Here is a 15,034-nt window from a genome sequence, read left to right on the forward strand (position 1 = left end):
AGGAAGCTCCACCCTTGAGCAAGCAGGTTCCAGGCTGGGGGAAGGGAGGCCACAGGTAGATACCAAGCATTCATGCTATCAGAATCTACATCCCTATTGATATATTTACCTCAAATTATTATTTCATATTTAATATTTGTCATCTGGGCTACTCTTAATTCCAATTAGCCAGCTCACAGGGCCATATTTTTTATGGTACACCTAACCCACAGCAGCCTTTCCTTCTCCTTCCTGTGTGTTCTTCTTCTCCTGGTTCTCCTCTGACCCCAAGCCCAGGAAACCTAATCGGCACTTATGTATCTTCTACCCAACTCTTAGTTGTTGGCATCTTTATTTACCAGTCAAAAATAACACGAAGCAGGGTCCAAGGGACTAAGTGCAGACTCCAGATCTTGGGAGTCCTGCACTTAGGACTAGAATAGACAGTAAAAGACAAAATCTCAACACATTCTTGTTTAGTTATATCACAGACGTTTTCTAAGTTAATGAGATAGTAAATAGCTAGAGACAAACAACATATTCCTATTCAAATATCCTGAGAATGTTAGATGGTCTTCAGAAACATCAGAAATCTATAGAATATGGCATTGAAAGATATTTTATTAATGTTTGACAATGAGAAATGCCAGGTCTTGGCAGAATCTGCAAGTCCTTCAAAGATGATGATGAATGAGCATTGAAGAACTTCCTTATGAAGTTTGCTAAAAATGTGACAAGCTGCTACTAGACAGGAAACTGCCCTTACCTCAAATGCTGACCTGCAAGTTGTGGACAAGTAGAAAACATAGAAAGTCAACAGCCAAACTCTGCCAGGACAAGGGAGATAACTCCTTCATATTTGCTGCTGCAGAGAAAAATCTGTCAGATGTTCTGGGCCAATAGGTTGAAGAGATAAATGCTCCAGTGTTGCAGGGGCACATGTGTGACAGTCAGGCAGCCAACAGTCACTAACATTTCTCTAGTTCTAGACACTGCTTGCTCTACATCTGTGTTTGTTAATGTAGAGATGGGTGTAGGTATGTAAATAAAGAGGAGTGGAAACACTTTTCAGAGAAGGGAGCAAAAGGGAGGGCGATAATGGGGAAAGGGAAAACACACATGATTCATATGTATTAAACATCACATTGAAACTTGCATTTGGCATGAAGATTTAGTAAGTATTCTCATGGCAGTAATAAAATATGCACGCAAGCACAAGTAGAAGGGTTTAATTTGGATCATAGTTCAATTCCATTGTCTACCATGGAGACTTACTCAGTGTTCGGTTGCTATGAAGAGACGTCAAACTACAGCAATCCCTATTTTAAAAAGCATTTAATTGGAGCTTCTTTACAGTTTCAGAGGCTTGTAAGTTATTATTGTGGGAAACTAGCTAGGGAGCATGGTGGAATGCAGACAGACATGGTACTTGAAGAATAGCTGAGAATTATACGTATTGACCAATGTTTTTAAAAGAGGGAGATACTGGGTCTGAAACTTTGAAACCTCAAATATGATCCCCAGTTACACACTTACACTAATGATGCCGCATTCCTTAATCTTTTTCCAGCAGTGCTAATACCTGTGGACTAAGCATTCAAGCCTATGAGCACTGTGGCCAATTCTTATTCCAACCACAGCACGTGGTGAGAAAGATAAAACAACAGGAACATAAGCAGCTGGTCATGTTCCTTCCACAGTCAGGAAGCAGAAGATTGATGAATAGCTGGTCTCAGGGTATTCTCTGATACTGCAGCATCTCGGTCAAACAGATGCTTCCAACTGCAATCAACAGACCTCCTGAAATCAATTTAATTAATCAAGATAAATTCTACAAATCAATAAGAGACTTGCAACTCAAATGATTCTAGAACTGATGGTACTAACAACGGAGATACAAGAATTACTTCTTGATCTTTGTACATATAAAACACAGTTAATTCAAAAATGTAATTTTGGCTTATTTTTTTCTGGGCACACATATTTATGTTGGCATGTGGGCTTACATACAGAGGTCAGAGGGCAAACTTCAGAGATAATTACCTCATTCTATTTTGAGGGTACTAGGAATACTAACATGGGTGTGGGTCTTGTTGGCAATTCAGTTTGTTCCCAAAGTCAACATGGTAGCTCTATCCAAAAAGCTTTAAATCATAACATCCCTTCCCTTTCCCCAACCTTACCCCCACCTCCAAAGTAAAATAGGCTCCAACTTGAAATGTCCAAAAAGGATTTAACAATTACAACACTATGAAAGAACACAGTCCATGTATCATGTGAGACTCAAGGCAATCTCTTAATTGTGAGCTGCTACAACATAAAAACTAGTGACTACTATTCTACATACTGGTATAGAACAAGGGTTTCAATTCTATAACAGAAGAAAGAAAAAGACAGCGAGGAAGGATCAAACCCAAATCGAGAAGGACAACCACACAGCCTGACAGCTCCACTTTGGGCATGATTGTATGAATGATTGCAAAGCCTTTACCATATTCCTCAAACTTACTAGGGCTTCTATTCATCATGAAGCTTTTGATAACTTTTTGGGGTTGAAGAAGTATTAAAAGTATATGAACATTTTAACATTTGTACTATTTCACTCCAGTTTGAATTACCTACTATTAAGAAATATAAGAAAGCTTATTAAAGGATGTGCAATATTTTCCACATTTGTGACATTTCACTCTAGTATTAATTAAGAGGGTTTCCCCAAGTTTTTAGTAAGGACAAAGACCTTAGTACATTCTTCACACTTGTGTGGTTTCTCTCATAGATGAATTCTTTGATGTGGCTTAAGAGATAGAAGACTGGTAAAAATAGTGTTTGTCTCATTCTTCACATGCATAGGGTTTATCTCCAATAGGAGTTATCCTGTGTTCAAACCATGCAATGGATTTCAAAAGTATTTGCCACATTTTTTTTTTTTACATTTGTATGGTTTCTTTCCAGAATGAATTCTTTGATGATCCTTAAATTTGTGGAGCATCTTGACATATTCTTTTCATTTGTAAATATTCCCTAAATTATGAGGTAATTTGTCTAGATATAGGTATGACTTTATAAAGGAGCCTTTTCCACATTCCTCACTTTTCTATAGTTTCTCTCCAGAATGAGTTATCAAATGAGGAGAAAGAATCTGGAAAGTTCTAAAGGACTTGACTGATACATCCCAAGTTCAGGGTTTTTCACCTGTATGGATTGTCTTCTTTTCAGAAAGTACTTATGGACAATAGAAAGCTAGGCCACATTCTTTATATTTGTAGGACTTCTCTCGTGTATGAATTTTCTTATGTTTGTAAAGTCTTGATGGATAATTAAAGAACTTGCCACATACTTCACACTTGTAGGGATTCTCTCCTGTATGAATGATCTTGTGTTTAGAAAGTAATGATGGATAATGGAAGGCCTTGCCACATACTTGGCACTTGTAAGGTTTGTCTCCAGTGTGAATTATCTTATGTTCAGAAAGGGATGATGGAAAACGGAAGACATTTCCACATATTTCACACTTGTATGGTTTCTCTCCTGTATGAATTTTCTTATGGTTGGAAAGTCTTGATGGGTAATGAAAGGCCTTGTCACACACTTCACACTTATAGGGCTTTTCTCCAATATGAATCATCTTGTGTTTAGAAAGTAATGATGCATAATGGAAGGCCTTGCCACATATGTCACACTGGTATGGTTTCTCTTTTGTATGAACTTTCTTATGGTTGGAAAGTCTTGATGGATAATCAAATGCTTTGCCACATACTTCACACTTGTAGGGATTGTCTTCTGTATGGATTGTCTTGTGTTTAGAAAGTATGGATGGATAATGGAAGGCCTTGCCGCATACTTCACATTTGTATGGTTTCTCTCCGGCATGAATTTTCTTATGGTTGGAAAGTCTTGATGAATAATGGAAGGCCTTGCCACATACTTCACACTTGTAAGGTTTCTCTCCTGTGTGAATTCTCTTGTGTATAGAACATAAAGTTGTAGTATGGAAGGCCTTGCCACATACTTCACAACTATAGGGTTTTTCACCTGTATGTATTCTCTTGTGGTTAGAAAATAATGATGGACAACGAAACTTCTTGCCACATTCTTCACATTTGTAAGGTTTCTTTCCTGTGTGAGTTCTCTTGTGTTCAGAAAGTGATGATGGAACATGAAAGGCCTTCCCACACACTTCACACTTGTACGGTTTCTCTCCTGTATGAATTGTCTTATGGTTGGAAAGTCTTGACAGATAATGGAAGGCCTTACCACATACTTTACACTTGTAGGGTTTTTCTTCTGTATGAATTATCTTGTGTTTTGAAAGTAACGACGGATAATGGAAGGCCTTGCCACATACTTCACAGTTGTAGGGTTTCCCTCCTGTATGAGTTCTCTTGTGTTCACAAAGTGATGATGGAGAGCGGTAGGCCTTTCCACATACTTTACACTTGTATGGTTTCTCTCCTGTATGAATTTTCTTATGTTTTGAAAGCCTTGATGGATATTCGAAGGCCTTGCCACATACTTCACACTTGCAAGGATTCTTTCCCATATGAATTATCTTGTGTTTAGAAAGGAATAATGACGTGCAGAAGGCCTTGCCACATACTTCACAGTTGTAGGGTTTTTCTCCTGTGTGAATTATATTGTGTTGAAAAAGTTTTGATGGAACATGGAAGGCCTTGCTATGTATTTCACACTTGTAGGGTTTTTCTCCTGTATGAATCCTTTTGTGTTCAGAAAGTAGTGATGAAAAATGGAAGGACTTGCCACACTCTTCACACTTGCAGGACTTCACTCCTAAATGAATTATCTGATGATTTTGAAATCCTTTTTTCGCCTCAAAGACTTTGTCACATTCTTTGCATGTATAGCTTTTCCCCCCTGGTGAGTAAGAATTGAGAAATTAATGAAAAAAGAGCAAAAAAATCTGTATATCTATACAAATTGTTTTTTAAAAACCAACATTTACTCATTTGCATTTATTTGTACAAATCATAAGCTACATCCAATTTTCTGTACCTGTATTCTGTGAAACATAATTTAAAACACAGAATAAGTAAAAACTATATAGCCTTCCTTGAAGTAAGAAGACTATGACAACATAGAAGAGGGAAGGAATAGAATAGAAAACAAAAGCAAACATATACAAAAGCATAATATTCACTAAGAAAACCCATAATTTGAATAGGGAAATGGAAGTCAGCCCCTTAAACAAATACAGAAATTTCATGGCTAGTTAAAATAAAGTATAAATTAGTCTAATTTGGAAAACACCTGAATAAATATTTATATATTATATATTATATGTGTATAATATTGTAACTATAGTCTAAGTATAGAGTTTTGTTTTGGCTGTTTTGAAAGGTGACTGAAGAAGACTTGCCTTAATCACATTAAATAAAGATTCAAAAAAGTTTTATGCACATCTTTAGGCATAATGGTTTTGTGCATTTGGTAAAGATTATCCATGTTTTATTCAAATGCTTGATTTCTCTGTCCCCATATGTTTGTGCCATCCAGACATAGCATTGTAGTGCTCCTTCTTAAAATCTCCCATCTTAGGTTTGTGTAGACATTGTTCCCCATTTATGCTCTAACTTGTTAATAAAAGCTGATCAGCCAATGGCTGTGCTGAAGAGAGAATATGCTGGACTTCTGCTATCCCAGGGAAGAACAGAGAGGGGGGTTCACTATAAGGAAGGAGTCCAAACAGATATCATGGAAAGTCCCCTGAAGCTCAGAAAGCCAGGCCCATGGTAAAATGCAAGTATCATGGGGACTTTGCCTGGGATCTAACCAGATTACCTTAGAGAATTAGACTCAATAATTAATGTCCCAGTAATTATATTGTAAAGCATATCAAATAAATCTTATAGCCTCTGTTTCATTAATTTCCGAGTTAGCCAAGATAGAGAAAACTCATCACTTTTAAAACAACTGTACATATATTTTATTTAAAAAAAAAAAAACACCCAAGTTAAAGATTACATAGCAATGGCAGAGCTTTGGCTGTCATGGGAAACACAGGTTAATCCCATAGGAGAGGAAAACAAATATAATGAGAATCAAAGTATTCTAAATGTTAGAATATGTCTCCCTTTGAGAAAAAAAGACAGAAAATTAGATTTTGAAAAGCAAATGAGCATATAGTCTTCCAATAGGCCCCACCTAGCCGCTAACAGATATAGACACCCGGAGCCAAACAGTGGATGGAGGTTCAGGATCCCTGCGGAAGAAGAGGAGGAAAGATTGCAGGACCCATATGGGATAGAAACTCCACAGGAAGACCAATGAAGCCAACTACTGTAGATCCTTGGAGCTCTGAGTGTGAACCAACAAACCAAGCACATACATGGGCTGGACGAAGGCCTCCCTGCTCATATGTACCCAAAGTGCAGTGTGATCTTCATGTGGGTCCTGAACAACTTGAAAGTTGGATATCCCAAAAGTTGTTGCCCGTATGTGGGATATATAATGCAAGCTGGGCTGCCTTGTCTGGCCTTAGTGGGAGAGGAAGAGCCTAGCCTTGAAGAGTCTTGAAGTAGCAGGATGGGGGAATACACAGGCAGTGTGCACCTGCTCAGAAGAAACTGGGATGGTAGATGGGGGAAGGATTGTTGGAGGGGGTAACCACAAGGGGGACAATGAGCAGGATGTAAAGTGAACCAGTTAAAAAATATATATGTATAAATACATATATATTAAATTTAAAAATATATATATGTATATATACATATATATATATATATATATATTAAATTTTAAAAGTAGATGATTTATACCAGAACATGGTGTTTCAGTGGATTTATGTTAGCTCTTAGAGTTTCCCACTCTGTTCTCTGACACCCTCCTTCTCGCATACCTGAGTACTTAGTGGTGGCCGCTGGTCTCTTCACATCTGAAAGCTCTTGTCTTTGCTCCAGAAATGTGACCAGATATGGCTTAGTGGAAGCAAGACCTATTTGTGGAAAAAAATGGAGCAACATTGTTATTGTGGTCAGGTGGGAAAGAAAATGTCCCTCCAGGGCTGTGTGTATAAGGAATGAGAAGATACTGTAACAGAATACAGAAGGCTAGTTCTTATGTGTTTTCTGATGGGCATGTCAGAATGCTGAGGAGGAACTTGGGATTTGTGGGTTCTATGCTTCAAACCCCTCAGTTACAAGGAGAATTTTTACAATAGAAGTGTGTGACGTTCTCTCTAATGTGTACCACTTATATTCTAAGACAAACGATATATTTAGCAGGGTGGTATGAACACAAGGAGAAGTAGTTCAAAGCTATATGAATAATTTAAAATTTCCTTAAAAGTAGCCCTATGTCACTGATTGACATAGAAGCTTGCATGAGATACTGTAGAAAGGGAGCAAGTTTCATGCTTACAATTAAATAAAAATTCATCATGGAAGTGATCCTCACCCAGGAACACAAGGTTGCTGTAATTCTCCAAAATCACATCCCTGTACATTTTCCACTGAGCAGGACCCAGGTATTCCCACTCCTCTGCAGAGAAATACATAGCCACATCCCAGAATGACAGCATATCCTGAAAAAAAATGTAGAAAGAGTAAATATCAGACATTATTGTTTGGGGTTGGTATGGTCCTGCCATGTAATTAAATGCTAAATTCTGTACCCAATGTCTGGCTGCCCCAAGACAAGTCAATTCCCATGACTTCACCAGCAATTTTGGTATAAAACTGGCTCCCCAGTTTAAAATATTGGTGAAATAAAACTAGCAGCAGACAATGATGGGGGAGGATAGAGGTAAGCAGGGTTCGATGAATGGACTGGGGGTTGCAAGTAAGATCCACACAAGGAGAAAGGAACTAGGAAGGGAAGGAAAGATGTGAGGACAGGTCTCCAATAGTCATAATAGATCAGCAGCAATGCCCAAGGGAAATGCCCCCAAACCCATCTCATACATACTGATGGAACAGAGATAATTTGGGAAAGACTCAAACATCAAGAATTTAGGGAGCCAGTCTAGCTTTAGAAAAAATAGATTAAGAGTAATAATGCCCCATTCATTTGGAAACTATATGGGATAGATATAACCCCAATGAACTTACACATGATGCTAATTCTAACCATTAATAATAACAAATACAAAGAGGCATCATGTGCTTATGCATATAAATCAAAAGGTGAGCCTAAGTGAGAGGACAGCTGAAGCAGTTCTGATATAGGTAAGGAAGAATAGGAAAATACTCTTGATATGGTTATGTTTGCAACACAAGGCGCATCTCTAAGGGAAGTGGATCACAGAAGATCCCTAAAACTCCTATGGTGTAATGCATGTAAGAACCATAAAATGGAGGACAAGGGAAACTAAAACCAGTGTGTTGGGGTGAGACCGATGGCCCAGTAGTCAAGAGCACTGGCTATTCTTACAAAGGACATGGGGTTTGATTCCTAGATGCCACATGGCTGCTCCCAACTGTCTATAACTCCAGGTAAAGAGGATCAGGTAATCTCTTAGACATGAAAGGTAAGAAAATACCAATGCATAAATGCCTTTGGTAGAGCTTCTATTCCTGCCATGAAACTCCATGAACAAAAATCAGATTGTCGACGAGAGGGTTTATTAGGCTTACACTTCCAGAGCACAGCATAGCACAGCACAGCACAGCACAGCACAGCACAATTCATTGTTGAAGGAGATCAGGACAGGGAATTAAGCAGGACAGGGACCTGGAGGCAGGAAATGATTTAGAGATAATGGAGGGGTTCATCTCATAGGCTTCCTATAAATGGCTTGCTCAGCCTGCTTCTTTATAGAATCCAGGGCTAGCAGCTCAGAGTTCCACCTTGCATATCAGTATGTATCATGCTACATCAGTCACTAGGAAAATGCTCTCCAGGCTGGCATCTTACAGAGTATTTCCAAAATTAACATTTCCTATACTTACATAACTGTAGATAATTTCAAGTGCACAATACTTATGCTAGCACAATAAAAAAATAAAGATATAATTAAATCTTGGGAAAAAAATGGAGCTTTAGTGTCCTATCATTGTATTGTAATACAGCACACGTTATGTATATTCATCATGGTAGAGAGCCATGGCAATTGTGAAAGTTCTCAACCCAAATATGCACAATCACAAATGTCAATTACAATGAAGATCCACATATATTGTACGATGTACTTGCGAAGGGCTGGATTCTTGAGCATGTGCAGAGAGATGCAAATCATACTGTACTATGGGTCCAGAGTTTGAGCAGCCAATGGGTAGAACAATAAATTATTTTGTAGACAAATGGAATCAAATTATATTAACAACACTATAATTAGAAAATTTATCAGGCACTAGCAGAGCCACTCAGAAGAAAGCTGTATCAGGCTCCTGTCAGCAAGCACTCCTGACAAACACAGAAGTGGATGCTCACAACCATCCATTGAACTGAGCAGAGGGTCCCCGATGGAGGAGTTAAAGATAGGACCCAAGGAGCTGAAAGGGTTTGCATCCCAATAGGAGGAACAACAATATGAACCAACCAGTACCCCCAGAGCTCCCAGGGACTAAACCACCAACCAGAGTACACATGGAGGGACTCAGGGCTCTAGCCACATATGTAGCAAAGGATGGCCTTGTGGGACATCAGTGAGAGGAGAGGTGCTAGGTTCTGTGATGGATCGATGCCCCAGTGTAGGGAAATGCCAGGACAGGGAAGCACTAGTGGGTGAGTTAGTGAGCAGGGGGAGGGAGGCTGGGATAGGGGAAATGAGGAAAGTGGATAATATTTGAAAGTTATTGCGAGCTTTTGTGTCCCCCTGGTAAGAACACACTCAGGGCAACCGGAATCTTCTGCGGCACAAGCTTTATTGCTTACCCCTTCAGGAGCCAGTGGAGAAGAGAGCGCCAGAGAGAGAGAGATAGAGAGAGAGATCCCCTGAATGGCGAAAACCCGTCCCTTTTATGGAGGACTGTCCTCCGCCTCGGACGTGTCGCTCCCTGATTGGCTGCAGCCCATCGGCCGGAGTTGTCGTCACGGGAAAGGCAGAGCACATGGGGTGGGAAACTACCCCAGCGCATGTGCAGATGGTTTGTTTACACAGGTGCCAGTGCCATCAGCGCCATCTTGTAATGGCCAATATGAGGGCGGCTCCTTACAGAAAGTAAATAAAGAAAATATCTAATAAAAATTAAAAAAAAAAAAAGCAAATTTAGTAGTTCAGCCACTGTGGCAACTTATACCAAATCAACACTTTCAGAGGCCCCATGAAAGGACAATGGGAACTTTAGTGCGCTCTCCTCATCCAGCAGTGGACTTCTCCAGAAATCTGACAGAGGATACAGTGCCATGAAGGAGTCATTGATGCAGTTAAAGGGGATCCCACACTTCTCTTGCAACTGGGGATATCTGCCTAAGGCTGCTGTTTCTGAGGTATCCAGTGCTCTCGTTGCCCACATTGTATGATTTAGGCCTCTGGTGAACTAGGCCAATTTTCATCTACCAATACAATATTGCATGCTGTGCTTTTAAATAAACTTGCTTGCCTTTGTGTCAACAGCTTATACAAGATATCCTGTTCCCAGCTATTGCTTTTGTCTTCTTTAAGCCTTTTTCCTTAGTTCCCATCCCTGGTCCATCCATTCCACACTTTGCCATTTGAGATCTTAAATCCCTTGTATTCAGGAAAGCATCAGGACCTTAGCATTCCTTCATCCTACCTAAATTAAGAAGAATATCCACTGATCAATATTCCTCCAGGTTTCCTCTTCCTGAGATTACTGAACAATAGGATGAAAATTGCATCTCTCACTTAATTTACAATCCTTTAGATTAAACAGCTTACTGACTTTGTTAGATATCTGAGGTAGTATAAAGATCCAAAAGACAGAAGAGACAGGAGTCTAAAAACAGTGGGGGAAGAAGGCTGCAACCATTTAAAGGAACACATTAGGGCTGGGGAATGAGGCACAAAGTTCACCTTTATCTCCTGAAGACTCTCCTTAATCAAACTGTTTTCCAAAGTAGACAGTTTAACTCTTCAGACATTTGTTTCTTGAAAGAGCAGATAAGTTGGTAAAGTCACCCGTGATCTTAGAACAGTCTAACTTTACCACCAAGCAGAGTGAGTAGTTCTAGTGATCTCACCCAGAAATGTTTCTGATAAAAAGTTAGTTTTAGTGCACAAGAAGCTTAGTAGCACAATATGTCACACTTATGTTGTTATGCTTGAAATAATGATGTCTTGTCCCATCTGATAAGAGTCTTACTTGTAAAAACAGGATTCCTATATGAATATAGCTGACCTCCTTAACCTTGTCTGCTATATCCCAGGGAGGGATGTTTTTGGGAACCTCCTGTCTCTCAAGATAATCTTTCCTGCCTAAGCAGACATCACCAGGAAGGAGAGACTGCAGACCTGCAGGGGGCTCCTAGAGCTGCATCAACTTCCTCATTCCCAAGCCCCTCACCTGTTGCTCTAAAAGGTCCAAGTCAGGTTTCTCTCTTCACACAACCCCCATCTCATACTTCCAGGTGAGCTGGTGCCCCTCTTTGTGTGTACTCATCAACAGTCCATCTGTTGTTCCCAGCCTTTTTCTTGTCTTTCTTCTCTTTGGACTGTGCTCACAAATTGAACATCATCCATAAGGTCAAAAATGACCCCATACTGCATCCTTAAACGCCATTGAATAGTATCCAAAATTAAACATGTGTACCACAAGACCCTGATTACTTTACTTTTATGATTTAATTAAAGTTCATTCAAATGAAAGAAGTTCATATCAAACCACATTATGATGACCTCAAAATCACAGAAAAGGGGAATATAGAGAAAAACAATGTGTTTGTGTTAAAAGAATATAGAGCTATTTTATAACTGAAAAGAATAAGAGAAGCCATTATGAATTCAGACACACAAACCTAATAAAACAACATTTACTTTTGATGCAGAAGGGATGACTGCCAGGACATGCCTGCATTATTTCCTAAAAATCTCATGACTGATTCTCATAGAAAAACTAGACAATATAAAAGATCATGCTGGCATTTCTCCTGAATACCCTGCATGATAGAAATATTTGCCATTACACATTGCTTAGATGAGCACTAAGATACAGACTTTAGAAGTATACTCATAACCTTCATCAAAGACTACAAACATTTCAAAAAGGCATGAAGAAACATCTTAGTGCCATTAAAGTCGATTATGATAAGGATAATACATGCTTCTGTGATGCTCAAGAAACCAGAAATGTCAGGATGTTGGAAATGACAACACAATCCAGGGCTTGAATCTGGAATTCAATAAAGAGAAACACTGAACAGGAGTGTAGCAGCAATGATCCAAAAATGCATCCCAGTAATCTAGAAAGAAACTGAAAATAACAAAACTTACACTAGAAGAAATCTGAAGGTAGCACCTAAGGACTTATGATTAAACCAGATGATATAGATAAAACAAGGTAAGTCTACAAAGTAAGTGAAGAAAATACATCTGTGGGAAGGAAACATACAAGAAATGATAGGCACTGCGAAAAGACCAAACCTTCAAATTACAGGCATACATGAGGGAGAAAAATGCCCAGGCAATGCCATAAATATCATCTTCAAAAAGAACATAAAATAAAGCTTCCCTAAACTACGGACAGGGGCACCCATAAGCATATAAAAATCACACATAGCACCAATTGGACAAGATTGGAAAATTAAATGTGGCATATGAAATGTGCAAGGGAAAGAATATACTTATTAGGAGAGCAGCCAATTCATGGATGGAACTTTGAAAGCCAGAAGAGCCTGGAGTAATCATTCCAACTCCTAAAAGACAATGACATCCAACTTAAGATACTGCACACTGCACTACTATCTGCAGTAGTTGAAAGATATGCAAAAGCCAACCACAAAGTAAAGAGTATTTTTTTAAAAAATCATATTTTACAACCCAAACATAAAAAAATACACAAATAAACTCTTGTAGGCTGAAGAGAGAGATGAGCATAGCCAAGACACCGTGGAAAGGAATCGGAAGCCAAAAATGACAGAACCACAAAGGGCCATTGAGGACACAAACAGCTCTGAAAATGAGGAATATACTGACAGTGAACACTCACATACCAGAACAAGTGATGTGCACAGTCCTCCATTCAAAAGACACAGACCTGGATAATGGATCAAAAAACGAATCCAACTTTATGTTGTCTACAAGAAGGAGATTTGAGTGATGTGTCTTAGATTTTCCAATTAAACAGGACAGGTTTTCAAAATATTCCCTTATAATAGTCTGAATATTTTGGTATCTATTGTAATATCTGCCATTTCATTTCTGAATCTAATCATTTGGGTCCTGTTTCTGTTGATTAGCTGGATCAAGTGTCCCTCAAACTTATTTATCTTCTTAATGAACCTGATGTAAGTTTGTTAATCATTTGATTCTTTTTCTCTGAATTAATTTCAATTATTTTTCTTCTCATTCTTTTTAAAATTATTGGCCGTTGACAGGATTAGAATTACGTTTGTTCTTGTTTTTCCCAAATTTCTTCAATGTATCATCCAATCATTTCTCTGTGGTCTTTCTCATAGTTTCATGTAATTAGAGCTGTAATCTTCACCTGCTGGACTGCCTTCAACAGGTCCCGGAGATTTAGCTTTCTTATGATTTCCTTTTCAATCCTATGTATGTGTTACACATAAATAAAAAACATTAATGAGCCGGGCATGGTGGTGCACGCCTTTAATCCCAGCACTCGGAAGGCAGAGGCAGGTGGATTTCTGAGTTCGAGGCTAGCCTGGTCTACAAAGTGAGTTCCAGGACAGCGGGGCTATATAGAGAAACCCTGTCTTGAAAATCCAAAAAAAACCAAAAACATTAATGAGGGAGAAATTACAACCTAAATGGATTCAAACAAATGGGGAGATTGAAAGTGTAATAAAATGTTTTCCAGCTAAATAAATAAATTCTGTAGTTAGATGGATATATATGGATTTTTAAGAGGAACCTTGGAGCTCTTACCCCAGCTCCCTACCAACTTGCAGTCACTCTGGGCAAACCGAGCAGTGATCACCATGATACCAAACGAGAGGAAGACTCTACAAAGAAAGAATTTCAGGTGACTTCTCCTTATGGACATTGATGCAAAAGTGCTCACTAAAATACTCACAAACCAAATGCAGGAACACATCAAAAAGAGCACCCATCATGATCAAGTAAACCCATCAACTTAACACAACATATAAATAAACTGAGAAAACTAAAAATGACATAATAATCTGCTTAGATTGAAAAAATATTTGGAAATAACCCAAAACACCTTCATGTTAAAAGTCTTGGAGAAATCAGGGATACAGGGCACATATGTAAACATAATAAAAGCAATATACAGTAAGCAATAGACAACATCATATAAATGGAAAGAAGATTAAAGCAACCCCACTAAAATCTGGAACAGGGCTGTCCACTCCCTCCATACCTCTTCAATAGAGCATTCGAAGTTCTAGCCAGAGCAGTAAGACAACTAAAGGAGATCAAAGGTATATAATTCGGAAAAGAAAAAGTCAAAGGATGGCTATTTGCGATTTTATGGTAGTATACATAAGTGACCACAAAAACTCTACCAGAGAACTCCAACAGCTGAAAAACACCTTCAGCACACGGACTAGATTCAAAACAGATTAAAAAGTCAGTAGACGTCTTTTATACAAAATGAGGAAGAAATGGGAAACTGGGACTATTTCCCAGGGAAATAACCACCTTAATAATATCCACAAATAATACAAAACATCTCGGTATAACTGTAACCAAGCAAGTGAAAGACCTGTATAACAAGAATTTCACATCTCTAAAGAAAAAATATGCTGGGCAGTGGTGACTCACGCCTTTAATCCCAGCACTCGGGAGGCAGAGGCAGGCGGATTTCTGAGTTCAAGGTCAGCCTGGTCTACAAAGTGAGTTCCAGGATAGCCAGAGCTATACAGAGAAACCCTGTCTTAGAAGAAGAAGAAGAAGAAGAAGAAGAACCAGAGCTGGGTGTGGTGGCGCTCGCCTTTAATCCCAGCACTCGGGAGGCAGAGGCAGGTGGATTTCTGAGTTCAAGGTCAGCCTCGTCTA

The 15,034-nt window shown here is 38.9% G+C and overlaps 1 protein-coding gene across 2 annotated transcripts in view; it reads right to left on the bottom strand.

Annotated features, from left to right (window-relative positions):
- Positions 1 to 15,034, bottom strand: part of LOC115029105 (zinc finger protein 728-like) — a 19,484-nt gene continuing 4,450 nt past the window's right edge. For both annotated transcript variants that reach the window (XM_029468585.1, XM_029468586.1), the window contains exons 2-4: positions 7,390 to 7,516; positions 6,833 to 6,928; positions 1 to 4,851 (exon numbers count right to left, since the gene is read on the bottom strand). In XM_029468585.1, the coding sequence (XP_029324445.1) occupies positions 3,203 to 4,851; positions 6,833 to 6,928; positions 7,390 to 7,516 (1,872 nt within the window). In that variant the 3' untranslated portion in view covers positions 1 to 3,202. The remainder of the gene's footprint in view (positions 4,852 to 6,832; positions 6,929 to 7,389; positions 7,517 to 15,034) is intronic.

Source organism: Mus caroli, chromosome 13, assembly GCF_900094665.2.
Source record: "Mus caroli chromosome 13, CAROLI_EIJ_v1.1, whole genome shotgun sequence".
NCBI classification, from domain to species: Eukaryota; Metazoa; Chordata; class Mammalia; order Rodentia; family Muridae; genus Mus; species Mus caroli.